General features: G+C 59.6%; 10 protein-coding genes across 10 annotated transcripts in view; 6 read left to right on the forward strand and 4 right to left on the reverse strand.

The window, feature by feature from the left end:
* Positions 1-2,660, reverse strand: part of SPRG_19468 (hypothetical protein) — a gene marked incomplete at both ends in the record, with an annotated part of 2,884 nt that extends 224 nt beyond the window's left edge. The window contains 9 exons of the mRNA XM_012342007.1: positions 110-261; positions 322-792; positions 843-1,049; positions 1,133-1,373; positions 1,427-1,668; positions 1,713-1,897; positions 1,952-2,087; positions 2,141-2,185; positions 2,244-2,660. Coding sequence (XP_012197397.1) covers positions 110-261; positions 322-792; positions 843-1,049; positions 1,133-1,373; positions 1,427-1,668; positions 1,713-1,897; positions 1,952-2,087; positions 2,141-2,185; positions 2,244-2,660 — 2,096 coding nt within the window. The remainder of the gene's footprint in view (positions 1-109; positions 262-321; positions 793-842; positions 1,050-1,132; positions 1,374-1,426; positions 1,669-1,712; positions 1,898-1,951; positions 2,088-2,140; positions 2,186-2,243) is intronic.
* Positions 2,661-3,530: 870 nt separating this feature from the next.
* On the forward strand, positions 3,531-5,169 carry SPRG_03154 (hypothetical protein). The gene is made up of 6 exons (XM_012341746.1): positions 3,531-3,756; positions 3,809-4,098; positions 4,146-4,285; positions 4,341-4,460; positions 4,511-4,808; positions 4,858-5,169. Exons 1-6 carry the CDS (start codon positions 3,609-3,611, stop codon positions 5,140-5,142), a joined length of 1,281 nt encoding a protein of 426 aa, XP_012197136.1. The 5' UTR covers positions 3,531-3,608; the 3' UTR covers positions 5,143-5,169.
* Positions 5,170-5,486: 317 nt separating this feature from the next.
* On the reverse strand, positions 5,487-6,904 carry SPRG_03155 (hypothetical protein; the record flags this gene model as incomplete). The annotated part of the gene is made up of 1 exon (XM_012341747.1): positions 5,487-6,904. Exon 1 carries the CDS (start codon positions 6,876-6,878, stop codon positions 5,487-5,489), a length of 1,392 nt encoding a protein of 463 aa, XP_012197137.1. The 5' UTR covers positions 6,879-6,904.
* Positions 6,905-7,807: 903 nt separating this feature from the next.
* On the reverse strand, positions 7,808-9,574 carry SPRG_03156 (hypothetical protein). The gene has a single exon (XM_012341748.1). It carries the CDS (start codon positions 9,515-9,517, stop codon positions 7,883-7,885), a length of 1,635 nt encoding a protein of 544 aa, XP_012197138.1. The 5' UTR covers positions 9,518-9,574; the 3' UTR covers positions 7,808-7,882.
* Positions 9,575-10,118: 544 nt separating this feature from the next.
* On the forward strand, positions 10,119-10,959 carry SPRG_03157 (hypothetical protein). Its single transcript, XM_012341749.1, has 3 exons — positions 10,119-10,389; positions 10,435-10,553; positions 10,606-10,959. The coding sequence occupies exons 1-3, from the start codon at positions 10,167-10,169 to the stop codon at positions 10,867-10,869; spliced, it is 606 nt and encodes a 201-aa protein (XP_012197139.1). The 5' UTR covers positions 10,119-10,166; the 3' UTR covers positions 10,870-10,959.
* A 38-nt stretch (positions 10,960-10,997) lies between these two features.
* SPRG_03158 (hypothetical protein) lies at positions 10,998-12,514 on the forward strand. The gene is made up of 7 exons (XM_012341750.1): positions 10,998-11,147; positions 11,198-11,379; positions 11,439-11,557; positions 11,606-11,868; positions 11,920-12,041; positions 12,086-12,265; positions 12,322-12,514. Exons 1-7 carry the CDS (start codon positions 11,021-11,023, stop codon positions 12,391-12,393), a joined length of 1,065 nt encoding a protein of 354 aa, XP_012197140.1. The 5' UTR covers positions 10,998-11,020; the 3' UTR covers positions 12,394-12,514.
* A 424-nt stretch (positions 12,515-12,938) lies between these two features.
* On the forward strand, positions 12,939-16,647 carry SPRG_03159 (hypothetical protein; the record flags this gene model as incomplete). The annotated part of the gene is made up of 8 exons (XM_012341751.1): positions 12,939-13,900; positions 13,950-14,349; positions 14,402-14,611; positions 14,690-14,764; positions 14,827-15,301; positions 15,360-15,692; positions 15,750-15,854; positions 15,908-16,647. 8 exons carry the CDS (start codon positions 12,939-12,941, stop codon positions 16,645-16,647), a joined length of 3,300 nt encoding a protein of 1,099 aa, XP_012197141.1.
* Positions 16,648-17,063: 416 nt separating this feature from the next.
* SPRG_03160 (hypothetical protein) lies at positions 17,064-18,341 on the forward strand. The gene is made up of 5 exons (XM_012341752.1): positions 17,064-17,174; positions 17,234-17,352; positions 17,403-17,557; positions 17,610-17,702; positions 17,755-18,341. The coding sequence occupies exons 1-5, from the start codon at positions 17,127-17,129 to the stop codon at positions 18,273-18,275; spliced, it is 936 nt and encodes a 311-aa protein (XP_012197142.1). The 5' UTR covers positions 17,064-17,126; the 3' UTR covers positions 18,276-18,341.
* Positions 18,342-18,361: 20 nt separating this feature from the next.
* On the reverse strand, positions 18,362-19,477 carry SPRG_03161 (hypothetical protein). Its single transcript, XM_012341753.1, has 5 exons — positions 19,192-19,477; positions 19,039-19,144; positions 18,784-18,980; positions 18,567-18,718; positions 18,362-18,522 (listed from the first exon to the last, which is right to left on the reverse strand). The coding sequence occupies exons 1-5, from the start codon at positions 19,439-19,441 to the stop codon at positions 18,406-18,408; spliced, it is 822 nt and encodes a 273-aa protein (XP_012197143.1). The 5' UTR covers positions 19,442-19,477; the 3' UTR covers positions 18,362-18,405.
* Positions 19,478-21,754: 2,277 nt separating this feature from the next.
* SPRG_03162 (hypothetical protein) lies at positions 21,755-23,771 on the forward strand. The gene is made up of 5 exons (XM_012341754.1): positions 21,755-22,133; positions 22,183-22,306; positions 22,359-23,044; positions 23,101-23,488; positions 23,539-23,771. The coding sequence occupies exons 1-5, from the start codon at positions 21,796-21,798 to the stop codon at positions 23,665-23,667; spliced, it is 1,665 nt and encodes a 554-aa protein (XP_012197144.1). The 5' UTR covers positions 21,755-21,795; the 3' UTR covers positions 23,668-23,771.
* Positions 23,772-23,874: the final 103 nt, after the last annotated feature.

A 23,874-nucleotide genomic window follows, 5' to 3' on the forward strand; every position in this document is an offset into this window, starting at 1 on the left:
ACTCGTTCCCGCGTGGGCCTCGGCCATGAGGAGCTCGTGCAAGTTGTTGGTGCTCTGTGGCCGACCCCGCCGAGTGTCGCGCCGGCGCAGGTCGTCGTCGCGGCGATACCGGCTGGTCCTGCCCTCGTCTTCGCTCTCGACGCGGGCAATGGAGGGTGTCGAGAGAGCAGGGGCGTTCGTCGCGAGCTCGATCGCATCGCTCGGCGGCAGCGCCTTCTTCGGGTCGTCGCCAAAGAGGCTTTCCCAGACTTCACTCGTCTTCTACACGTTGCCATGTCGCCTCGACGCTGCGGTTTACAAGACAGATGATGGACGACGTACTTGAGCGTTAGCGAGCAGCGCTTGCGTCGACGCGGCTTGCGCGGCCGAGTCTTGGTCGAAGATGCCCTTGATCTTGGAGAGCCCGTGGCGCATCTTTTGCAGCGGCGTCCGGCCCGGCGGCGCGCGCTGCCGCCACTCGGGAAAGATCGCCGTCGTAAACATGGCCGCGTCGCCGCCTTCGAGGGCCAAGGCGTCGGAGGCCGACGTCGTGTCGAGGCCATTCGCGCTCGCCAGCAGCACAATGCGCTGGTCTTCGCTCAGCTCAAACGAAAACGCCACATTTTGCACGAATTGCATGATCTGGTGCTTGGACATTCGGAACGCCGCCATGTTGTAGAGGTATGTCGAGAGCTGGCCAAAGACCGTGTTGTGCACGGATAGCACGAGCGACGCGCGTTTCGCGGGCGGCCAGTAGTGCCACGGCGTCTCCATCGGATTTCGACTCAGCTCTTCGCCGATGCTCATGAGCACCTAATTGATAGATTGATACATACGACATGTCGCATCGTCAGAAGACGTACTGCGTCGCCCCAGAAATGGGCGGTTTGCCAAATCGGGTGGTGCACGATGCCGTCGAGGAGGTACTTGTGCGTGCTGCCGTCCACGTCGATGCAGTAAAAAGTCTGCGCCATGTTCATGACGCTCTTGGCACACTTGGTGTCGCCACGGTCCATGCAGCCATGCAAGAGAAGGTTCATCGATGCCACGAGCGCTTCGTAGCCTTGAGCCTACAAGAACATAAATATCAATGTTTCAAGACCGGGCGGATTGGTATATGGTTTTCTGCATTTTTTCAGGACATTGGACGTACCGACAGAGTGAGCGAGTGGGTGCGTTGATGGTTGAGGGCCGCGACGAGCACCTTGCGCACCGTGTCCATGCGGTACAGTGCCTTGGACTTGGGGTCAACAAACCGTCGGCGGTGCCGCGTCGAGACCTTGGTCGGATCCAAAATCATGCGCGAGAGGTCGGGCTCGACAAAACAGCACGCGATAAAGTCCTTCATGACCTCGACGTCATGAACTGTCATGCCACTCGACTGCAGACAGGGCCTGCAAGCAAGCATCTATCCATGAGCGATACACTTTACATCGCAACGACGTACAAGGCGTCCGACTCGAGCGCGAGATAGTCATCGGGCTCGTTGCGCGCAAGCTCGATGCGCTCGAGGTGCCACTTCCAGTGCCACTCGAGGAGGAAGAGCGCTTTCGAGTGCCGGTGCGTAATGTCTGGTTGCATGTGGTCGAGAATGTACTGCTGGATCGTCGCGGACCGGTCGGTCGCCGACACCATGCGCGCAAGGTCGCGCAAACTGTCCATTTCCGCCGCCAGCGCCGACTGCTTGACCTAGTAGAGGCATGAGAAGGCCACGCAGGAAGGGCGCGTCGTACTTGGATGAACTGCTGCAAGATGAGGACCATGGTTTCGAGCCGGTCTTCTTCCATCATCTGGGACGCTTCGGTGGACTCTTCGACCATGTCGTCGCGGTGCTCGATCGCCGAGTGGAGCGCATTCTTGCAGGCTTCGTACTCTTCGAGGCCGATGCGCTCTTCCTCGGCGGCAGCATTGGCCTTGGCTACATCCATGGTCAAGCCATCGGCATCTGCGTGGACACGAGATGCACTAGTACCTAGGGAGACGGACAGCGCGCGTTGGCAGTCGGCGTTGGTGGGCTGCATGGCCACGGCGCCAGCGTTCATCTCGCAGATGCGCTTCCAGTGCGCGTGCTCTTCAATCGCCTTGTCTCGCCGAGCGATCGCGCGCTCCTACCCCATCCAGTAGTACAGTCTCGTCGTCGTCGTTGTCGTCGCAGCCATACCATGCGCTTTTCCGCCGCGGCCACGTCCTGGACGCACTTTTGAATCTAGGGTGTTGGGTCGTCGTCGGTCGAGTGCTAGCATCAGAGGAGGACGCGATCGTACGATGTTGTAGTTGTCCTTGTTCCACTTCTTGACGCGGCCTGCATTGTCGAGCGGCGACGCGAGCTGCGAGAGCGCCTTGGCGACCTCCATGGACTTGGTCCCGACCGTGTGGTTGTAGCGCTGGAGGCAGCGGAAGACGTCGTCCATCGAGGACTTTGAGATCTCTTCCGGTTGCATCGAGGCCACGTGGGCGTCGCTCAAGAAGGCGTGGGCCATCATCGAGTGCGAGTGACTGCTCGACTCGAGGTACTTTTTGAGGTGTTTCCGGACCGCGGTGCCCTTCTCGATGCGCGCGTGGACGCTCACGTACGGTACTTGGCGGAACGTGACGCTTCCGTCGCCGGCGTGGAAGGGCGTCGGGCGCTCGCCGAGCATGTACGGCGGGGGCGGCAGCGTCGTCGTCGTCGTCGTCGCCATCGTGCGCGTCGGTATATCTTGGAAATTTATTTTATTTTATTTTATTCGGATTCCTGCCAGTTTGAAGTTGCTAGAAACGTTGGATACTAACACCAAGAGGGTCTGCTCGCCGATCGCAACATGGACCCTTCGCTGGTAGTAACCGGGACCTCGGGACGGAATGCCTACTCCACCCGCGTCGCCTGGTATCGATTGTACCACCCGTCGGTTCGTCCGTCGACCGAGCTGCAGACTGCGGCGACCTTGACGAGCAGTCGTCGCCTCGGATGACCGTCGGCCGACGGACCCGCTTTCCGGCACGCGGCAGTCGAACGAACGGCAAGCAGACACATGCCTCCTGGGCCACGAGGCACGAGTCGTGGCGCTCCGTGCTTGCTTGCATCGCAACTGCATGCGAGTATCCAGTAACGTTATGCGACCCTTTTTCCGGTCGCCAACGCAAGCTGTTGCGGTCCAATTCGCTCGCCCATACAGTGTACGCTTGTCGCTCGATCCATCGTGGACCGCAGCCGCGACATGCGGGGTGCGTGGCGGCCATATATTTGTTGCGCCGGATTTGCTATGTCTATCGAATTGTTCCCGATGTGGACACGAATTCTGGAACGAGCTCGCTACGACCACGCCGCTTCGTCCAACTCAGATCTGAGTGGACGCTCCCGCGCGCGCTGGCATGAGCCACGGACAAGACACGAGATTCCATGCGTTGGCGTGCGCTGCTGGCGTTGCTCCGTTGCGGCATGTGTTTAGATTTTGGCGCGGGGCACTGGTTGCGTGGAACTAGACTTTGAGACGCTGCGACACGACAACGGTAAGATCTTGGCGCACGGCCGCCGTCGCGCCAGTCCTTTTCTCCGTGGCATCATCATTGCTCGAATTGTCGAACGCGTGCTTGCTAAACTTGGCTCAAAACGGCCGATTCCTGTAGCTCACGTCGATAGCCCAACGTCCATGACCACTCCCCGCGCCGAGTTTGCACGTCTCGCGTCGCCCCAGCACCCTGGGCGCGCCCCGCAGCTGGACGACGACGACATTGCCGAGCTGCCGCCGCGCGAGTCGGAAGTGACCCTCTCGTGCCTTCGCCGCGCCGCGCTCCCAGGTACGCGGCGTCTGCAACAATCTCATCCCAGCATGCCACCGCCCGTGACTAGTGCTCGCGATGATCGGCCTCATCGTCGGCATCCTCGCCGCCGTTGGCACCTTTAGCCCCGACACCAACCAATCGGTGAGCACGGGCTCGGACGCGCAGACGACGCCGACGCCAACCGTGACAATGACAGCCAAGCCGACACCGATTACAAAAGCGTCGCCGAGCCCGACGTCGGCCGATGGGACCTGCCCCAACCGGGGCACGCACCTCGTCGGTAGCAGCTGCGTGAGCTGCCCTACGCCCAAGAAGACGTTTGCCGTGTTTTGGGAATCCCAAGTCGACTGCTCGTCGGTACCGAATCCTATCTGTTTTTCCAGCTGCGTGCTTAGCGTGCCTAGTTTGCATCCAGCAGTGCCGCGGCCTACGTGACCCACATTTACTGGAGCTTTGCGCTCATTGACGCGGCTTCGGGCGCCGTGAGCAGCTCGTTCCAGGGCTCGGACGCGACGCTAAAAGCCTGCCTGGCCCAGACCCGCGCGTACGATATGGCACCATCTTATACGTTGGCCATCCTCACCACGTATTCTGTCTAGAAAATGCATCAAGAATTTCATTAGCATCGGCGGCGCGACCATGCGCGAAACGTTTGCCGCGCTCAACTCGACGGCGCAGATTGCCACGTTTGCGTCGTCTGCGGCGTTAGTCGTTCAAAAGTGCGTGCGTTTAGCCCGCCACCGATGCGTCGATTCTACGTCGAACGTAGGTTTGGCTTTGACGGCGTCGACATTGATGACGAGAGCGGGAACCTCCTCGCAGCCGGCGACTGGAAGGCGAACGCCGCGCCCAGCGTCGTCACGTACCTCACCGCACTCAAGACGCAGCTCGGCAGCCTGCCCCGGGCAGCCGGCGAGCCCGCGTACGAGATCACATGGGACGAGTTTCCGACGTCGCTCAACCCCGACTGCAACACGCCGACCGGTGACTTTCAGCGCTGCTTTGATCCGGCCATCGCACGCATCGTCGATCATGTGAATCTGATGATGTACAACGCGGCCTCGGCCGTACGTCCACTCTTGTCATCTCTAAAACAGATTGTCCTCAATTGACTAGACCGACTACGACACGTACTTGACGACGACGACACCGACGCTCTGGGCCAAGACAGTGAATCCGAGCCAAATCATCCTCGGTGGCTGCGTCGGACCCGTCGGGACGCTGGGCGGGTGTGCGTTTGGTGCGGCGCCGACGAGCACCCAACTCGCTGCGTATGCGTCCCAAGGCGCGGCGCAATATGGCGGCGCGATGCTTTGGACAGCGTCGGCCGACATGACTACCAACCAAGGCGCGACCGTGACGGCCATGGGCAAAGCCGGCAGCTACTCCAACAGTGGCTAAACAAACACAACATTGAAAACAACACTGAAGCGGTGGTGTGCCGATGCATCTTGGATGCGCCCTCGATAGTTTGATAGTTTGATAGATCGACATGTAGAATAGTTGGGTAGAAAACGTCAGGCAAACTACAAGTATACCATGCGCGCACGACCGGGTGGACTGCATTCGTGGTGGCAAACTCGTTTCTAGTCAACGAGGACAATATTGAGGAGGTCAACATGCATATGGGCTGACCCATCCCACCGATGTGTTTTTTAGACCGCCGGATCGATCCCGTTGCGACAGCCACGCTCGTTGCAATGCAGCAGACTATATATTTACTATAAAGTCGATGTTCGTAGCATTCAGCAAGCCGGCTTTGCGACGAGCTTCTCGATGGCGCCGAGGATATCGAGTCGCCCGTGGCCAAAATTGTTGTTGGGGTAGGCCGTGCCAGGGAGCCCGCCGCAAGTGCTCGCATCGTTCGCAAGGCTCTTGGTTTCGGCCGTGGTCGTAAGAAGCATGTAGACTTCGTCGTACGAAATGCCGGGCTTGGCCGAGATGAGTAGCGCGATAGCGCCGGCGACGTGCGGCGCCGCCATGCTCGTGCCGCTCATACTCACGTACGCCGCATCGCCCGTCGCGCCGCACGAAGTCACTCTTACGCCTGGCGCCGAGAGGTCCGGCTTCATGCGGCCATCGGCGGTGGGGCCCTTGCTGCTAAAATAGCCAAGTGCATCCGCATCGTCGGTGGCGCCGACGCCAATGACGTTGGCATACCCTCCGGGATAGCCCACCGACGAGCAGCTAGGACCAGAATTGCCGATGGAAAAGACGGGAAGGATGCCCGCGGCGCGCCACGCATCCACGATCGCCTTCTTGAACGGCCAGTCGACCGTACTGCCCCAGCTGTTGGTGACGACGTGCGGCTTTAGGTCGCAGCGCGGGTTGGCCCCGTGGACGTCCGTTGGACAGACCATGAACTGCGCGCAGGCGACGAGCGCCGACTCGGGACAAGAACCACCCGGACAGCCTCGACAGGCGATCCACTTGGCGTCCGGCGCGACGCCGACGCCGAGCCCGCCGACGGCCGAGCCGAGCGTGTGCGAGCCGTGGCCGTGGGTGTCCGATGGCTCGGCCAGCTGCGCTGTGGGGTCGTACCAGCCGTGCAACGCGCGAAAGTTGGATCTGAGCGCTTCGTGGGTGCCGCGCACGCCCGTGTCGATGGAGCCGACGACGACGCCGGCGCCCGTAAAGCCTTCGGCCCAAACGAGAGGCGCCTGCGTCTTGGCAACGCCCCACTCAGCGGTCACGTTGGTGGCGGCATCGACCACGGTTGGTAGGTCGAGCGTGAGAACGTCTTCGTGGCGCACGGCGAGCACTTCTGGGAGCTTGGCGAGCGCGTCGGCGACGGCCTGGGTCGCACCGGGAATGTAAAGGGAGTTGGTGATCCATAGCGACGTGGGCTTAAGGGTGGAGGCGGACTCGAGCTTGTCGTTGCGAAGTATGTGCAGCGCGGCGGCCTGCGACACGTCGGCGTGCGCCTGGAGCGTCGAGTACACGTGTTCGGCGAGGGAGGTAGTCGACTCAGGGCCAGCCTTGGCGAGGACTTCATCGGCGCGGCCCTTGAACTCGACGACGATGTTGGCGCCCGCGGCGACGGCGAGCTCTCGGAGGAGGCGCGGGTGGATCTTGGTTTGGTCGGCGGCGACGCTGCAGGCGGCCACAGTGAGGAGGGGCAAGACAACGCGCACCATCGTACTAGATAGACTCGCCTTTGCCGAGTAAATTGAGGAATGATTAACTTTTCAACGCCCAACTTTTCAAGACGACGTTCAGGTGCGTCGGTGGCCAGCGGGGTGGAGATTACAGCGTCGTTGCTGCTGCCCCATCTCGTTCATCGAAGGTGGCCACTTGGTTTCTGTCCATAGAGCACCTCCAGAATTTAGTCAACCGACACGAAGATGACACACCGTCTTTGCTTTTTGGCTTGGGTGGTCGTGTCCAGCCCTCTTCATTGACGGTTTCCCACCTGAGGCTAGGGCCACTCGGAGGTTTTCCCAGTTCTCTCTCGTAGTTTGTATCTCAAAATGTCCTGAATACGTTCCGGGTCATTGGTTGTGGCGACTTCACGGTCGCTCACTTTTGTTTTGGATTCCGTGCTGGCTCGCTTCTCCTTTGCCTCCTCTGCTTTCTCTTCCTCCTCTTTGCTTCTGCTTTGTGCCCTCCAAGTGCCAGCTTGACAGTCTCACTGTCCCCAGCAGACCGCTACGCTACTAAGCTTATCGTGCGTCGCATGATACGCTGGAGCCATGCAGTGGTTGGAGCAGACGGTGCTGGACACACATGTAATATACAACCAAGGATCTAAATGCACTTGTTGTCCTTGATTAGACCAAGGCCTTGATTCTACAACGTGTATTGAGTTGGTGGATAATACAACAACGGCGTGGAGTGCGATACCATGCTGAAGGGGTGTGTGTGATGGTCAGCCTTGAGCTGACTCCACACAACCGTGATCAAGGTCTGTCGCGACTGCAATACCATGTATCACATTGAGCTGACTTTTTATATCATTTGTCGCAATCCTCTGCAATTTCAGTTGTGTGTTTGCTGCACATGTGACTTTGCCCTTGCGAGTGATTGTACCGGTACCGGTACCGGTATGAACCACCGAACGTGAAAAAGTGAGGCCATTTTGCCTAAAAGTGATCATTTTGACGGTGTTTTTGTGTCAATTACGGTCCACGCCGCATTGCGCTCACTCGTTCGCGGCGAGAAGCGGCGCCGCGAGCTCCGAGCCAGTCATCGCAGCCTTGGCCGCCCACTGCCGAGCGTACTTTTCAATGCCGCGCTGGACGAGCGCGTCGCCTTGGTGCACCTTGGCATCGTGCTCGACGTGGCCATCCAAGAGCTCTTCGTACTGGTCCAAGCCGAGGTACCGGACGAGGCGCGCGTACCCGTTAAGGAGCGTGCACGTCGCGAGCACGAGCAAGAGCGTCGGCGCGTACATGCTAAAGTCGGTGCCGAAAAAGTGAATCAATCGCATGTCGGTGAAGAGCGCGTGGAACGCTGTGCGCGACGTGAGCGTCGACGCGTTCAGAAGCAGGAGGAAGTTGTAGCCGAGCGAAAACTGGAGGCGGCTCTGGTGCACCGACGTGGTGAGCAAACTGAGCTCGGTCGAGTTGTGGTTGCCGTGCAGCGCGAGCCGGCCAGACCCCCGCATCGAGAAGAGACTCATGTAGGTGCAGAGCGCCATGTAGAGGAGGAGGCCAATGACAATGATGTGCGTCGAGGCCGTCGACCCGAGCAGGTGGCGGAGCGGCGAGAGCCACTCGGGCGCGCCCATGACGACTTCGCTCCACATGACAATTCCGGACCCAAGGACACAGACGCACGTGAGCGCCTTGGCCAACATCGACACCACCGGAGTGGGCGACCGCGACGCGAGCTGGAGCTGCTGGCAATCGTAGCATAGATCGATCCACGTCTGGTCGCAGCGCCGGTGGTCGGCCTGCACGCGCTTGGCGCGCCCATGCAAATGGATGATCTCCTTCTCGGTCGGGAGCGAGTCGTCAAGGACAGGCCCGGCCAGCGACCGGTAGCTCGACCGGGTCTGCCGCTTTAGTGGTTTCGCCGCCTCGACGTCGCTGTCGAGACCGACGGTCCCCATGAGGTGGTCGATGCACTGCTTGATGTATTGAAACTCGGGCGATACGACGATTGTGGCGGCTTCGATCGTCTTGAAGCGCGTCGCGAGCTGGCGCACCTCGCGCACGACGTCGTCCAAGACAAACTGCGCTTCGACGCGCTCGTCGTGGACGTACGTCGCCCGAAAGTAGAGCTGGCGCAAGCGCAGCTGCGGGTCGCTGTACGCGTAGACCTTGCGCGGAATATTGACGAGGCCGTACCCGAGGAGGCAGATGATCCAGAGGAGGCCGTACGTGTTGCCGAGCGTCATGACGAGACCGAGGACGCCGCCAATCGAGAAATGGTCGACCACCACGAGGTACAAGAAGAGGAGAAAGCCGAGCACGAGCAGCACTGCGTAGTGCCGAAGAAGGTACTTGATCGAGTAGCGCAAGCGCTGCTCGGTGGTGAACGCACCGCTTTGGTTGTACTCGATCAAGACGGGCAGCACGACCCAGCTGAGCACAAACGTAGACCAGTACACGAATTGCCACGCGCAAAGCAATGTCGGATACGCGTCGGCGTCGCCACGCGCCGTGGTCGTCAAGTCCCATGGCAGCAGCACAAGACCGAGAAAGCCCACGTACCAGCTAAAGAAGACCGTGCCCGTGACGACCGCCCCGACCTGCGCGTCCTTGTAGTGGCCAAGAAGGGCGTACGTCCCGCCGGCCAAGACGACGCACTCGATCGCGAACCCGATGGCCATGCCGCTTCGCTACCACCGCCCTTTTTGCGATCTTTGCCCTTTGGCGATCTTTTTCAGTGGAAATTTCGATTTTCGACCCTTTTCCAGTCGCAACGTACGTGCTCGTGGAAAGCGACGGCACCGAGCGAGCACCGTGCGAGGTCGTGGCACACCGTGCAGTAGGGCTCCGCGGCTTGGCACCTCACGCCCACAGCGATAGATTAAATAAGCCTGCTCTTTATACAGCTGTCGTGCTCGGTATCGGCGCAACGCGTGTGGTGACGACGCCACTTGAAGCTGCACTCCTGCCGCGTTCCTTTTGTGTGAAGTTTGTGGAGCACAATATTACAACAGTGCGCGGTGCATGTTTCTAGTATGTGGTAGGCTGAGGCGATGCCACGTATTTTGTTAGATAAGCCTACTCTTTATTAAATATTGCTTTCCACCAGCAACGCAATCTTTCAATCTTTCTCTGGGGTACCCGTAGGACCGCGGGCCATCGCCGACGAAGCTACTTGCAAGGCTCTTGCTACTCCTCTATGGTACAGCAGGCGTCCAGAACTACATCTGGGAAGGACCAAGCTTGGGACGACGCGCGGATTGATCGTTCATTCGATTTTCGAACGTTTTGGGGTCAGCGCGATTCAGTCGTCCAACTTTGTGACTTGGGATGCAGCGCAGCCACGACGCGAGCGGCGAGAGCGACGTGGTCCCCAAGAAGCCGCGCTTGAGCGCGATACGGTCGCTCTCGATCCAGCACAACGCGACGCGGCTCCTCGATGGGCTCTTGTACATTGGCGGCAACGACTGCGTCAACGACTTGGACGTGCTCGGTACCATGGACATCTCGCACGTTGTCAACTGCACGCGCGAGACGCCTAACTACTTTCCAGGTACGACGCTCCCAACGAGCGTAGCACAACAATGCGATGTGGTAGACCGCGTCGAGTACTTGCGTGTGCCCATCACGGACGAGCCCGAGATGGAGATTGACATGTACTTCGACGACGCCTGCGCGTTCATCCACAAGGCTGTCGAGAACCACATGGCCTGCATGGTAGACGATCTTATCTTGGATGGAGCGAAGATGCATCGAGGGTAAAACGTAGGTGCACTGTTCGCATGGCATGAGCCGCAGCGCCACGATCGTCCTCGCCTACCTCGTCAAGATCCGCAAGATGCGCCTCCTCGATGCACTGCAGTACCTCCGATCGCTGCGGCGCGTCGTGTCGCCCAACATTGGTTTTATGCAGCGCCTCCTTGAGCTCGAGATGGCTGTCCACGACGCCAACTCGCTCGACCTCCAAGCGTACACGAAAGACCGGTTCGCACCAATTCCCGACTTGGCCCTCAACCCTGCCCACAGCGCGTGATGAATTGCCGCTTTTGTGTATGCTTATATTGTCGTTGAGAACGATCGTATTTTCCACATTTTTTCCTATTGTAAATTGTACCTTTTCTTGGACGCGATCGGTCGCAACTTGAAAGTATTTTGGGCGCCCGTTTGTTGTATTTTGAGCACCGATGGTCGTCGCGCTGCTGACGGCGTCGCCACACGACAACGCGGTCTGTCACATCCTCGCGACGCCCGACGACCGCCGCGCCGTGCCCCACCCCCGTATCTGCAAAGCGCTCTGGCCGCTGCTCTCTCGTACGACGACCTGGATATCCTCGTCTCGATGGCAATAATGTCATCTCTAGTCGCCTTTCTCATTTCCGTCGTATCTGGCATCGTCTACGCCGTCCAGTCCAACGCGAGCAGCCACGAGTCCGCTCTCGCCACCAAGGAGCGCATTGCCGTCTCGCCCACCTCCTGCCGCGCACCATTGCCGTCGCAGCGCGTCGTCCTCTTTTGGGAGACACAAGTCGAAGGCTGCATGACCGTACGACCTTCCTCGTGCTTGCTATTAGCGTGGGGAGCTACTAAGCTTTGCGATGGCAGGTCCCGCCCGGTGTCACACACATTGTGTTTGGCTTTGCGCTCGTGCAACAGAGTCGAGTCGTGCCGACGTTCCAAGGTGCCGATGCGACGCTCCGCGCCTGCATCGCCGCCCTTCAAGCGTACGACGGCGTGGCGGCTCTGGCTGGAAGGTGACGCGCCATGCGTAGGCGCTGCATTATCGTCATGGCCAGCATCGGCGGCGCGACTAATGTCGACGGCATGGCCAGCATCGACGCGCCAGACGCGTTCGCGGCGTCCGCGCTCGCCCTCGTCGAGTCGTTCGGCTTGGATGGCGTCGACATTGATGACGAAACGGTGGGGGCGACGCATGACGCCAAGCGCGTCACCGCGTACATGACGGCGCTGCACCGCGCGCTCAAAGGCGGCCGCACACCGTACTACATCAGCTACGACGTGTTTGTGTACGAAGGTAGTATTTCCAATCGCGACGGAGAACGTGCCACGTATTTTATCCGGATAGGCGTCGCTTCCGTCTGCACGAATGCAACGTACTCGCGCTGCTTTGCGCCGACGCTCCTGCCGCTGCTCGACTGGGTCAACATCATGGCGTACAACGTGGATATCGACCGCACGGCCGCCGCGGTACGCTGGTGACCTCGATTGGAAAGTATCAACTTGATATGTAGGCAATTTACGCCAATGCAACGACGACGATCTTTCCAGAATGGTTCGCATCGCACCTCGGTGGGGACGTGGCGAAAGCTACCATTGGCGTCTGCGTCGGCGGTGGTTGCGCCTACGGCGACGGTCCCAGCGACAGAGTCATCGCCAACTGGGCAGAGTATGCCAAGTCCCACGGCGGCATGGTACCGACAACACTGCTACCAACGATTGAGGAGGGACTTGCGACGTCTGCTATTAGATGGTGTACGCTGGCTCGTCCGACGTCAACTTTGCCGCTACCAAGTCCATTATCACTGCCTTGGCGCCGTAGCTCGTCTTCGGACTCTGTGCGCTTGGAGCCGAACGAATCGAACGCTGCAAGATATCCAGTCATTCAAAATGCACGTCCGCTCTCACAGAGCTCGCTCTCAATGGCTACCACGATGACGGGAGGCTTCTTCTCTGCGCCGAGATGCTGGCTTCTTATCGCATCGTTCTTGACAAAGCATGGCATGGAAGCGCATGCAAGCTGGCATGCCGGGAATGTGTATGGCAGCAGCTATCGGAGAGCTTGCAGAGATAGAATTCGAGCAAAAACCTAGCGTATTCGGTTGGACGTTTGCATGTGATAGCGCCGCAATGAGGGAATATCTCTCGCCGGAAAATGCCCACAATCCGTGCACGTCCCGTCGCGTGCGATTGGTCGACGTACTGGTTAAGGGAATTGAACGCCATTACAGCCGCGGTGCTGAACCACCATCCGACGCAGCTTCGACGACGGCCGCGACGACGACGACGACCCATCCCGCCGAACCCGCGAGGAGTGGCATGGAGAGAGGAGACGACGAGACCGAGCCTACGTCCCCGTACACGTCGATGCAGTCGCCGATCCCGATCGTAGTGAACAGCGTGGAAGACAAGGAGGCCACGCCTCCGATGGCCGCCGAGGGCTCGTCGTGGTCCGAGCCGGCGGGCAACCCGGCAGAGCTCGTGATGCTCACCGCCGGCGGTATCCGCTTGTACGACGAAGCCAACGAGAACGAGGTCGTGCCGGGCTACAACAAGTCGACGCGGTCGTCGTGGTCGGCGCGCGGCTCGAGCTTGGCGGGCCGGGCGCGGGCGGGGCCGCCACCGACGCGCTTCAAGCCGACAATGCACCGGTTCTCGTCGCGCGCGAGCACGGCGGACGCGCAGATGGAGACGTCGCCGGGCGTGCGGCCGCGGCCATGCTCGACGTCGCAGCTGCAGCACAGCCGCTTCTACGCGACACTGCCGCCGCAAGACTCGTCCGTGCGCGTGTGGCGCAACTCGTTCTTTGGCGGTCGGCTCATCTTTGCGAGCGTGCTCCTCCTCGCGTGTGCCACCGCGAGCCTTGTCTTGCACAACATTGGCCACGCGTCGTCGCACTGCGCCAACATGGACGCCGCGTATGCATTCGCCTACTACATTTCGATCGCATCCACCGCGAATCTGCTGCTCATGCTGCCGGCGCTCTTCCCGACCACGTGCGGCCTGTACAAGGTCCAAGGCCGGCGCGTGATCCGCCGCCCGTTCCTCCAGCTCACCGAGATGCTGGTGGTGGCTCAAATGTCGCACATGCTGCTCGAGTGGATCCTCCTTCTCGTGGCCATGCCCAATGCAGCGTTTTACTGCCACCAAATCGACAGCGTCCTTGAGCGCGTCCGGTACCACGTCGCGTTCTACGCCGTCCTCCCGATCACGGCCGTGCTGTACTGGCAGACAGTGCTCTTCTGCCGCTTCCGGACGCATCTCAAGCTCCAGCTCGGGTCCACGAACGACGCAAAGCACTCGGCCAACCTCCAAGGCTGGCTCAAAACGTACGCAGTTTCCTGTGCATGCAAAGGGCATCGTCATCTTGCACACTAGATTGTTTACGCTGCCAGCGATCAGCCGTCGGAGCCGCAAGATCACAGAGCTCCGCACCGGTCTCTTCAAGGCCGCGTCGGCCGGCGACTTTGAAAAGGCACAAGACCTCCTCGACGAGGCCACACGCGTGCTCGGCGACGGCTTTGCCACCCGCAAGCTCTACCACGGTACCGAGGCCCTTTGTATCAATGTATCCATCGCAAGGATTTTTTGTAGAACCCCGGCTGTGGCTCTGGGCGTTTGCGCGGTCGCGCAAGACCCGCTGCACGTGGCCGTCGCGAAAGGCGATCTGCGTCTCGTGGATCTCTTCTTGCGCTATCATTTCGACGTCAATGCGCTCGACAAGGTCGCGCGCGTCAACTTCAACCTTGGCGTGCTCTTCAAGATCACGCGCCTCTTTGTACCTCCATCATCTTGGTCTATGAAGGATCGAAGGCTCATGGTACGCGTAGGTCCGTACGCAAGACCACGTTCAGAGCATGAACGACTCGATCTTCTCGAGCGTGCTCGTGAGTCCGCTGCACATTGCGGTGCAATCGGGCGAGCTCATGACCGTGCGCTTTTTGCTCGACCACGGCGCCAACGTCGATACATTGCCGCGTGCGTCCTTCTTCAAGCAGTCGGCCGTCAAGCCCGCCATCTACTTTGCGGACGACGTGCAGGTACTGTGTTTTCTTCCTTTTCTCCCATTTTCTCGCTTTTTCTTGTTTTTTCTTGATTTTCAAACATCCTGTGTGTAGGTCATCCAAGTGCTCTTGGCGCACGGCACCAATCTCTTGTACGTCAGTAAGGCCTCGACCGTGCTCACACCCTTGGTACACCTCAGTCTCCTCTGTACCTCGCTGCTAGCATCCGAATTGATCGCACTTTTTTCTAGCAACGCAACATGCTCACGCACCGGGTCATGCAGTGGAGTCTTCTCGAAGCACACGGCGGCGATGTGGCGCTGACGCCTCTGCACGCGGCCGCAGCGGCCAACAATGTCAGCGCTGTTCTCTCGTATGTGAAAGCCGGCGTTCAAGTCGACACCCTTGGCGAACTCGCGGCCGGCGTCCATTGCCGCACGCCATTGCACTGGGCCGCGATCACGGGCAGCCACCTCTCGGCCAAGCACTTGCTCGCTTTCGGCGCCGACGCCAACGCCCGCGACGACATGGGCCGCTCGCCGCTGCACTGGGCAGCCCGCAACAACCACGTGGCCGTTGTGACGCTGCTGCTCGAGCACGAGAGTGACCCGAACGCGCACGATCGGATGGGCAACCCGCCGCTGTCGGTGGCCGCGCAGACCGAAGGCGTTGGCCAAGATGTGATTGCGGCGCTCATTGCCCACGGCGCCGACCTCGACTTTGCAGGTACCACGACTTGAAATGGCAGTGGTCCAAATTCGAAATCGGCCATCATGGCGCGTAGACGACGGCGGCAACACGGCACTGCACGTTGCCTTGATCAACGAGAACCGCGTGACGGCCGTCTCGCTGCTCAAGTGCGGCGCCAACATCATGGCAACCAACCTCGACGGCAAGCGCGCGGTCGACTGCACGACGTCGACCGAGCTCCAATTTGCGGTCAAGAAGGAGGCCGGCAGCCGCGACGTCATGATCAGCTATACCCACGCCCACGCGCCAATCGCCAAGCGTGTGCGCGACCACCTTGTCGACCACGCGCGTCTCACATGCTGGATGGACACGATGGACCCAAGCGGCATCGGCGGCGGTGCGGTCTGGCGCGAAGAAATCGCCCGCGGTACCCATCTTCTTTCAACCATCCGTTCTGATAAGTTTCGCATCATCATACGACTAGGTATCTTCAACGCCAAGGTTGTTGTCGCCGTCGTCTGCGATGGCTACGCGCGCTCCGAGTGGTGTCTCAAGGAGCTCTCGTTCGCCAAGATCTCGAAAACACCTGGTACGTCTCGAACCACGACTCGATGGGCATAAGATGACGATGCATTGCCCTAGCGGTCGTCCTCGTCGTGGATCCCAATGGCATGTCGAGCGAGATTGAGCGCCTCGTGCCAAAGCAGTGTATCCTGCCCTTTCCCGTCTCGGATGCGATGCTGGAGGACCCTACGCAGTGGGCGGCAGCGTTCGAGGCCGTCCTCGGGCCGGTCCGGGACGCCCTCCGGCATGCCGAGCCGCCACCGCTCTTGCCACTCTACAATTTTGATGTGCACGCGCCGGCGCGCCGCGTGTTTATCTACTACACGGCGCAGGACCCGTCGTTCCTCCGCCGCATCGAAGTGAGCGTCCAAGCCAAAGGGTTTGTGCCACTCCTGGCGTCCCAGCCCTTGGATACGATGGACGTGCGCGAAGAAGCGGACGTGATGACGTCGTCGTCGACGGTCGTCTTCCTCGTGACGACGGACGAGCTCGGAGACAACGACGACGCGTGGCGGAATCTGCAAAAGAGCTACTCGATCGCCAAGACGCACGGCAAGACGATCGTGCCGGTATTTGTGGGGCCGCAGTGCTTGGACTTTAGCAAGCTCTACAGTCTCTGCCGGACGCCGTGGCACCCGTTTGTGGCCCAGCGCGGGTTCGAAGCCAACTTTAGCCACCTCACGAAGCGCCTCAACGACATGCTACCGATGGGCTTGGCGCTCGTGAGTAAGCGGCCGCGGTCTGGCTCGGACACGGTGTACGTCACAATGCCCTTCTCGCGCAAGAGTGACCCGTCCTTCGTCTCGGCGTTTGTGTAGCTTTTTATATAGTCGCTCGTGCACTCGTACATGTATGATCGTATCTTTTGGTTTGACGTCTTGACGCATGCGCTTGCTGGTGACGGTGCTGGCGGCTCCGGCTTGCACTGACGTTTGTACCATGATACCTCCATGCGCATGCGATCCAGCGCCTACCAAGGACTCTCGGCATCATGGCGCTGCGGCTAGGCTAGGCGAAGCTCTCCATACGGCCGGCTACGTGGCGCGTTGCCCGTCCGCGCCGCTTGGCCGACGGCCGCGCCGTGCTGGCCGCGCCGATTTTGGTGGCGCCGTGTGATTGGCTATAAATCTGTTACGTACGCTCCATAATAATTTAACAAATACATACAAAAAGCAAGGTAAATCCCATGCATTTAATAGCGGGGCAGGTGCAGGGCGCACTTTATCGGGTGACTCGCCTTGGGTCTGTGTGGTATCTCCAGTCAGTAACAACATCCGTTCGAACGGCAGCAAGCTCCATGGCGGCCCCGGCGCTCTCGATCGACACGCAGCATGACGACATGATCGTACGTCGAACATGCTCCTGGCGATGATCCTACATGCATGGCTCATGCGCGCCACGTAGCATGATGCGCAATTGGACTACTACGGCAAGCGGCTCGCGACGTGCTCGTCGGACCGGACCATCAAGGTCTACGATGTCACGGCCGACGCCCAGCACACGAACGAGCGCGTCTTGGCAGGGTACGAAGCCAATGAGAAAGCGATGACTGGATATGCTAAGCGGTGCGTAGCCACGAAGGCCCCGTGTGGCAGATCAGTTGGGCGCACCCCAAGTTTGGCACGCTCCTCGCGTCGTGCTCGTACGACGGCAAGGTCATCATCCACAAAGAAGCCCAGCACGGCCAATGGTCGCAGATCCACACGCATGCGTTCCACCAGTCGTCGGGTATAAAGCCATTTCTTCTTATCGCCTTGCAGCGATCCTCCCTCTGCTGTAGTCAACTCGATTGCGTGGGCGCCGTACGAGTACGGGCTTAGCCTCGCGTGCGCGTCGGCGGACGGCAAGGTGTCCATCCTCACGCACTCGGCGGGTACGCTTCTTCGTGCTCTCGACCGAAACATGCTCATGCCACCGTTTTCTAGTGGAAGGCTGGACGACGAGCTACTTTCAGGACAGCACGCTCGGCGTCAACGCGGTGAGCTGGGCGCCGTACCACAGCCTCGGTCTCCAGGGCAAGCGCGTCGTGACGGCGTCGTGCGACAACACGGTCAAGGTCTGGGCCCTTCCGGACGGCGCGACCGAGTGGGTCAAGGAGGACCTGCATCAGTCGCTGCCGCACCACAGCGACTGGGTCCGCGACGTGGCGTGGGCGCCGTCGACCGGCGCGCCGTCCAACCTCATTGCGAGCGCGTCCGAAGATCGCAATGTGTGCATCTGGACACAGGAAGAGACGCCGTCCGGCGAGCCGTCCAAGTGGACCAAAGAGCTCCTGCACACGTTTGACGCGCCCGTGTGGCGCGTGAGCTGGTCGGTCACGGGCAACGTCCTCGCCGTCTCGACCGGCGACCACAAGGTGTCGCTCTGGAAGGAGTCGCTCGACAAGAAGTGGCTGCAGATCTCGTCTGTCGACGAAGTCGGCGCCTTGCACCAAGCGACGCAGTAAGGCGATGACGCACCGTCGTCACGCGCCTATTACCATCCCCTCGTGCCCAATGTATCCCTTTCCCACTACACCACACTCTCGTCGTCGTCCATCGCAACGCGCAGAAGAAGTCATCGTTCTTAGGCCATGCTTAGTGCTGCTGCATGCGCGCCGCCGTGTCGAGCGTCCGCGCGCGTGCGAGCTTCATGCAGCGCGTGAGCGTCTCGCCCGCAATGAGGCTCCCGCCCGCCTTGTACACGCCGCAAAACTAGACCAGACTGCATATTCGAGCTACGAGATCGGAAGCGGTACCTCGCCGTTGGTGTTGTAGAGGATCGTGACCGTGCCCCGGAGCACGTCTTCTTCCTGCGCCGTCGGGTCCAGCAGCACGTGGTCCTTGTACAGGCCAAAGGTTGTCGGGACAAGCGTCTGGTGCACCGGCAACGGCAGCCCGTCCGTGCCTTCTGCAAGACGACGACGACGATGTTGCATGTGAGGAATATGGAGGAATATGGAGGATCGAGCGTACCCGGAGCAAGCGAGACGACAAAGTCGGACGACACGGTGATGGCCGGGAACGTCAAGTCGCGGAGTGCCATCATGGTCGCGAGGAACGCCGTGTCCAAGGCGTTGCCGTCGTGGTCGAGGAAGAGCACGCTAATGATGAGCTTCCATGCGCACTTGCCGCTCTCAATGCAGAGATCGCGGAGGTTGATCACCTGCGACCTAGGCGACGGGGACGCATGAGCGCCATGTCGTCGTCGTCGTCATGGAGCGAGTGTACCCGATGAGCGTCCGACTCAGAAAGCTGCTCAAGCTCTGCGCTTCGTCGGTCGTGCGCTGCGTCGAGAACTTGCTCTGGCACACGCCCGTCAAAAACACTTGCAGATCTACGCAGCGCAGCTCAGCCACGGCTCCAAGCGATGTCGTGACGCACCGACTTCGCCTTGGTCGGGCGTCGCGATGGCGGGTGTCCCGACGGCGAACTGGATCGTGGCGAGCGCGCTCGAGTGGCCGAGCTTGACGAGGCAGGCGCCGGCCTTGGTGCGGTTCATGCTGACGGGACGGCCGTCGAGGAGCTTGCGCGCGTCGGGCCGGACGCCGCTGTCGAGGCAGCGGCTGACGTAGTCCTCGGCAAAGAGCTTCTCATACAGCTCGGTGCTGCAGTGCATCGAGGTCGCGGCCATGCTGGTGATGATGGAGTCCTGTGATCTTGCTGGAACTGTTGGCTGGTGTTGGGGAGATGGGGGTCCAAAATTGAAGAGGGTCCCACAAAACGGTATCTATTACAATAGTTTCAAAGTATTAGTTTTTATTATCTGGTATTGAGCGCAAAACAATTAATGAATGGGTCCGCCTACATGGACCCAGATAGAGGGTAGGCACGAAACGATACGCTCACATTTGCACTTGCTCGCTGAGACGACTGTCCGTCATGGCCATCTATCTTGTACCCGTGCCATGCTCGACCGCTCACGCGCTGCATGGCGCTTGATGTATTGCCAACGCCAGATGATGCTCCTGTCCACGGCGACAAGGTTCTCCTTCGACCACTGCGGCCATCCGCGCGCCTGATATCTTGGTCGCGATCGATGGTCTTCTTGCCTGTGCGACCATGAGGTCGACGCCGATGTAATGCAGCCCGATCTCTACAAGAAGCCCTTTTGGAGGACGTCTCTGAATGAAATTGACGGCTCCGCGTCTCTGTGCATTGGCGTCAATCGTGGTGATGGGCCCGACGCGCGCGCGCTTTTTCTCAAAGCGTACTAGTAGTCGAGGACCTTTGCATGATGATTTCCTACTCGAGTTCGTCGGTGCGAGTAGGCAATCGTTCGTCTTCCTGCGAAGTGCTCGAGCTCTAATTTGTATCATCGACTGAACAATACATGGGAGCGACCGCTAGCTTGCCGAGGAATCAGGAGTCCTCGGTTCTTTCTGTGATAACGAGGCGGTTGGAGTTGTAAATCCGAGGGTCTCACTGGGATGACTGGCCGCCTTCGTCCGATGGGCTCGCTCTGCTGAGAAGGCCAAACGGCGCCATGTGATCACCAAGCCACAAACACAAATGTAGAGAGAACGATGAGGTCGTTTGCGCGCGCACACGGATGCTTCTGGATTGTGTTCGCTCTCTTGTCGCGGGCGTGGTGCCGGCGGACGACTGCATCGAGGTTGTCCCGAGCGTGTTCTGCGGATGCGCGACGGCGAGACAGCAATGCTCGTGCGCCAACCCCGAGGTGCATTGCGCCGCCGAGTGCTCGAGGAGCTGGCGAATCGAGTCGAGCAGTGTAGTACATCATTATTTCCTGTGTTGGACACTTTTTGTGCTTGAATTCGACATTTAAACTTCCGGTTCATTGGCACATTGGATCGACCATTTGCAAAGCTGAACCGAAACCCTCTCGCAGAGGCGCTGCATGTTGAACTTTATCTTGAACTGAGGTCGAGCCGTAAGATCCCGGCACAAAGGTACTCAGTACACCCTGTCTTGGACGCTATGCCGCATTGGCATCCTCGCGGTCGACTTGGCAAGGTCCAAGGTCAGCGTATGATGTTGCAGTGGCGTGATCGCGTCTAGGAGACAGCAGAGTCGGTACATGTATGCATAAAGGACCTACGTGGTGGGATATTGAGCACCAAGCGCTGGCCACCCATCGCGTCCAAGAAGCCCGCGAAACCACGGTGCACCACAGGGTTGTGGATGTGTTCGAGTAGCAGCTGGCAGCCCACGGTCGAGTGAGGTTCCCACAGTTTCCAAAGGCCTTTGTCGCGCAGCAGCGCATGCCGCCGGGCCGTCCGTGGCCGCATGCCGCCGCCTGTGCCTATTGCGCACATCTTTTGGAAACTGTGGGAACCTCACGAATGATTCGTTTCGAACGGCTCTAAAAACGTTGGTTTCATTGTTTAAAACGCGTTTAAAACTGTCAAAATGGTTGCATTACGTGGCACGCTGAAAATCTCAGTGGCCCAATCCACTTCTACGAGAAACTCATCGACGGCTGCGACGACGTCCTGCATGAATGGAAAGTTCTCCTGCGTGTCGTCTACATCATCCGCGTCATGATCGACTTCTACCCCGGTGGCAGGTGCAATACGCACCGCCCCGAGACTCACGAGATGGTCGATATCATTACACTTTTCTACTCGTGCTCGGGACGTGTGCGAGCTGCTTGCCATTGAAGGCGATGGCGACTTCACGCTCGGCATTGCAGAAACCGATGCCGGAGCGCCCGTTGAGGCAGCTATCTGTCTGCATGTTCTTCCACAAGGCTTCAGGACCGTCATGCTACAAGGGTACCGTTTGGATGTTTGCTGGGACCCAGAGTCAGAGCTTGAACCACGCCTGCAGGTTGAACTATTGAAAAGGAAGCGATGCCATTGGCTATAATGCGACCACCTGTCATCCACCGAGCGTTTTTGATTGGCTCTATTGATAGTTTTATCAATCTTTTTTATAGCTTGATGTTGCTATGGACCTTCGATATTTTGGAAATTAAAGCTCGCGCTGGCCTGCACGAAACAAGAAATTCGCCAACCCGTCGGCATGAGCAGCAACCAGGACGAGCCGCTCCGCCTCGCCGGGCAGGTCGACCTGCGCGAGGTCCTCGACGGCAGCAGCGCGTGCTTCCGGCTCCAGTTCTCCGAGGACGTCCGCGCCAAGGAGCTCAAGTGGGTCCTCTTCACCGACACGCGGCGCGGCGCGATCGGCAAGCTCATCTTTACGCTTGAAGCCAACCAGTCGGCGCACATCAAGGTCATCGACATCAACCAAAACTACCGCAACATGGGCCTCTCCAAGCTGCTCTTTCTTGCGACGACAGCGACGCTGCAGGCGCGCAACGTCACGGAGCTCGTGCTCGAGGCCGAAGAAGACACACGCCGGTATACGTCTTCCTCCGCCTTGTGCAACTCGAGTCTCATGCGATGCCAGGCACAAGAAGCTCGTCGGCCTCTACGAGACGTGGGGCTTTACCGTCAAGCCCAACGCCAAGATTCTCTTCCTGTACAACGACACGCAGAGCTTCCGGAAGGTGCCCATGGCGCTGCCGCTCCATGTACGAAAAAGCACGCATCCATCCCTCCGCATGCTCATGGTCTCCTTGATAGACCAAGGAGCCCATTTCGCTCGAGTCCATGGGCCCACACTCGTTTTGCATGATCTCGCTGCGCACGATGGATGGCGTCTTTGTCGTTGCGTCCGAAGACGGCCTGATCGAGACGACGACGGGCAAGTCCCGCGACGCCTTTTGGCAGACGATGCTGCTGACGACCTCGACGCCCAAGGGCGGGACCATCTCGCTGCGCAGTGCGCACGGCAAGTTTCTCTGCGTCGAGCCCGTCGGCAACGTGCTCGCCGACCGCTTTGTCAACTCGACGTGGGAAACATTTGACGTCCTCGCGCATCCCTCGTCGGGCGGCGTCGCGCTACGCAGCTTCCACGGCAACTACCTCGGGCTCGACAGCGCGCGCGGCCTCACCATCTCGGCCGAGCCCATGGCGTGGGACGGCGACGCGATCAGCGTGCTCACGTGCGACAAGACGCAGGCCACGCCGGTCCACGCAAAGCTCATGCGCAAGTACCAGAACATGCGCTTTGCCGAAGCGCAGGCGGCGACGTTTGCGGGGCTCAACCACGCGGCGCTCTCGATCGACGATGCGTGCAAGGCGCTGCTTCGTCTCAACGGCGAGTCGGGCGCGGCGACCAGCAGTCGACTCTTGCAGCACATGCTTCACGACGGCAACGCCATTCGCGCCGAGGGCCATCCCGATTGGATGCAACTCGTTGTGTTTCTGTACGTGGACGGGCTGCTGCGGACGTGTCGTCGTATTGATATCATGTATACTTTAGGCGGGCTCTGGGCATGCTCTTCCTCCTCTGGTCCGACGACGACGACAGCGTTGTACTGCGGGGTATCTCGGCCGCGCGGTGGCTCGACGACACGCCGACGTGGGTCACGGGCGTGCCGATTCCCGACTCGATTTCGCACCCGAGTCTCAACGCACTCAATACGGACCACAAGACGCCCACGGCCAAGTACGAAGCCGGCGCAGGCATCGCCCAGGTCGTCATGCCGTGGACGCCGGAAGAGTATTTGTTCCTTGTGCTCGCTGGGAACAAGACGCAGTTGCCGGACGAGGCGCTGCCGCTTCTGCGCTTCTTCTCGTGCCACGTGTGGCACGAACACGATGCATATGCAGACCTTACGACGCCCGACGACATGGACGTCCAAGACATGGTACGTCATGCATGCTACTAGTATTTGCTTAGTTGTTGCGATGGGTGTAGCTGCGCGGCTTGCACTATGGGCGGGTTCCCCCGACTGCCGGCGATTTGGACGCGATCGACGTCGACGCGTCACTGCCCTACTACCAGAGCCTCTGCGCCAAGTACTTGCCGCCCGTGCTTCAGTGGTAGCGCGATATATCTCTGTCTCGTTGAATTGTGTGGCTTGGATCCTGCTGCAATTGTATTCGTAAGCCCCATCGCGAGTGGGCAAAATATATATTTGAAGCGTGTCATCTTCAGTGAACTTGGCAGAGTGACCAGAATGTCAGACGTCGATGTGGGGAAGAAAGAAAGGGTCAAAGAGAATGAAACTTCCTTAGGCGTGCAATTTTCATT

The sequence above is a fragment of the Saprolegnia parasitica genome (assembly GCF_000151545.1).
Source record: "Saprolegnia parasitica CBS 223.65 unplaced genomic scaffold supercont2.8, whole genome shotgun sequence".
NCBI lineage: Eukaryota > Oomycota > Saprolegniomycetes > Saprolegniales > Saprolegniaceae > Saprolegnia > Saprolegnia parasitica.

What these genes read in the sequence shown, in the direction of transcription:
- SPRG_03157 (XM_012341749.1), top strand. Translation starts at nt 10,167, where the DNA reads ATGCAGCGCAGCCACGACGCGAGCGGCGAGAGCGACGTGGTCCCCAAG. An exon ending in GACGCCTAACTACTTTCCAG is followed by an intron (nt 10,390 to 10,434) that starts GTACGACGCTCC and finishes GCGATGTGGTAG; the next exon opens with ACCGCGTCGAGTACTTGCGT. An exon ending in AGAACCACATGGCCTGCATG is followed by an intron (nt 10,554 to 10,605) that starts GTAGACGATCTT and finishes GGTAAAACGTAG; the next exon opens with GTGCACTGTTCGCATGGCAT.
- SPRG_03162 (XM_012341754.1), top strand. Translation starts at nt 21,796, where the DNA reads ATGAGCAGCAACCAGGACGAGCCGCTCCGCCTCGCCGGGCAGGTCGAC. An exon ending in GCCGAAGAAGACACACGCCG is followed by an intron (nt 22,134 to 22,182) that starts GTATACGTCTTC and finishes ATGCGATGCCAG; the next exon opens with GCACAAGAAGCTCGTCGGCC. An exon ending in ACATGGACGTCCAAGACATG is followed by an intron (nt 23,489 to 23,538) that starts GTACGTCATGCA and finishes CGATGGGTGTAG; the next exon opens with CTGCGCGGCTTGCACTATGG.
- SPRG_03156 (XM_012341748.1), bottom strand. Translation starts at nt 9,517, where the DNA reads ATGGCCATCGGGTTCGCGATCGAGTGCGTCGTCTTGGCCGGCGGGACG.
- SPRG_03161 (XM_012341753.1), bottom strand. Translation starts at nt 19,441, where the DNA reads ATGGCCGCGACCTCGATGCACTGCAGCACCGAGCTGTATGAGAAGCTC. An exon ending in CTGAGTCGGACGCTCATCGG is followed by an intron (nt 18,981 to 19,038) that starts GTACACTCGCTC and finishes CCCGTCGCCTAG; the next exon opens with GTCGCAGGTGATCAACCTCC. An exon ending in TCTACAACACCAACGGCGAG is followed by an intron (nt 18,523 to 18,566) that starts GTACCGCTTCCG and finishes AGTCTGGTCTAG; the next exon opens with TTTTGCGGCGTGTACAAGGC.
- SPRG_03154 (XM_012341746.1), top strand. Translation starts at nt 3,609, where the DNA reads ATGACCACTCCCCGCGCCGAGTTTGCACGTCTCGCGTCGCCCCAGCAC. An exon ending in TGCCTGGCCCAGACCCGCGC is followed by an intron (nt 4,286 to 4,340) that starts GTACGATATGGC and finishes TATTCTGTCTAG; the next exon opens with AAAATGCATCAAGAATTTCA. An exon ending in TGTACAACGCGGCCTCGGCC is followed by an intron (nt 4,809 to 4,857) that starts GTACGTCCACTC and finishes TCAATTGACTAG; the next exon opens with ACCGACTACGACACGTACTT.
- SPRG_03158 (XM_012341750.1), top strand. Translation starts at nt 11,021, where the DNA reads ATGGTCGTCGCGCTGCTGACGGCGTCGCCACACGACAACGCGGTCTGT. An exon ending in AAGTCGAAGGCTGCATGACC is followed by an intron (nt 11,380 to 11,438) that starts GTACGACCTTCC and finishes TTGCGATGGCAG; the next exon opens with GTCCCGCCCGGTGTCACACA. An exon ending in CGACGTGTTTGTGTACGAAG is followed by an intron (nt 11,869 to 11,919) that starts GTAGTATTTCCA and finishes TTATCCGGATAG; the next exon opens with GCGTCGCTTCCGTCTGCACG.
- SPRG_03160 (XM_012341752.1), top strand. Translation starts at nt 17,127, where the DNA reads ATGGCGGCCCCGGCGCTCTCGATCGACACGCAGCATGACGACATGATC. An exon ending in CGCAGCATGACGACATGATC is followed by an intron (nt 17,175 to 17,233) that starts GTACGTCGAACA and finishes CGCGCCACGTAG; the next exon opens with CATGATGCGCAATTGGACTA. An exon ending in CATCCTCACGCACTCGGCGG is followed by an intron (nt 17,703 to 17,754) that starts GTACGCTTCTTC and finishes ACCGTTTTCTAG; the next exon opens with TGGAAGGCTGGACGACGAGC.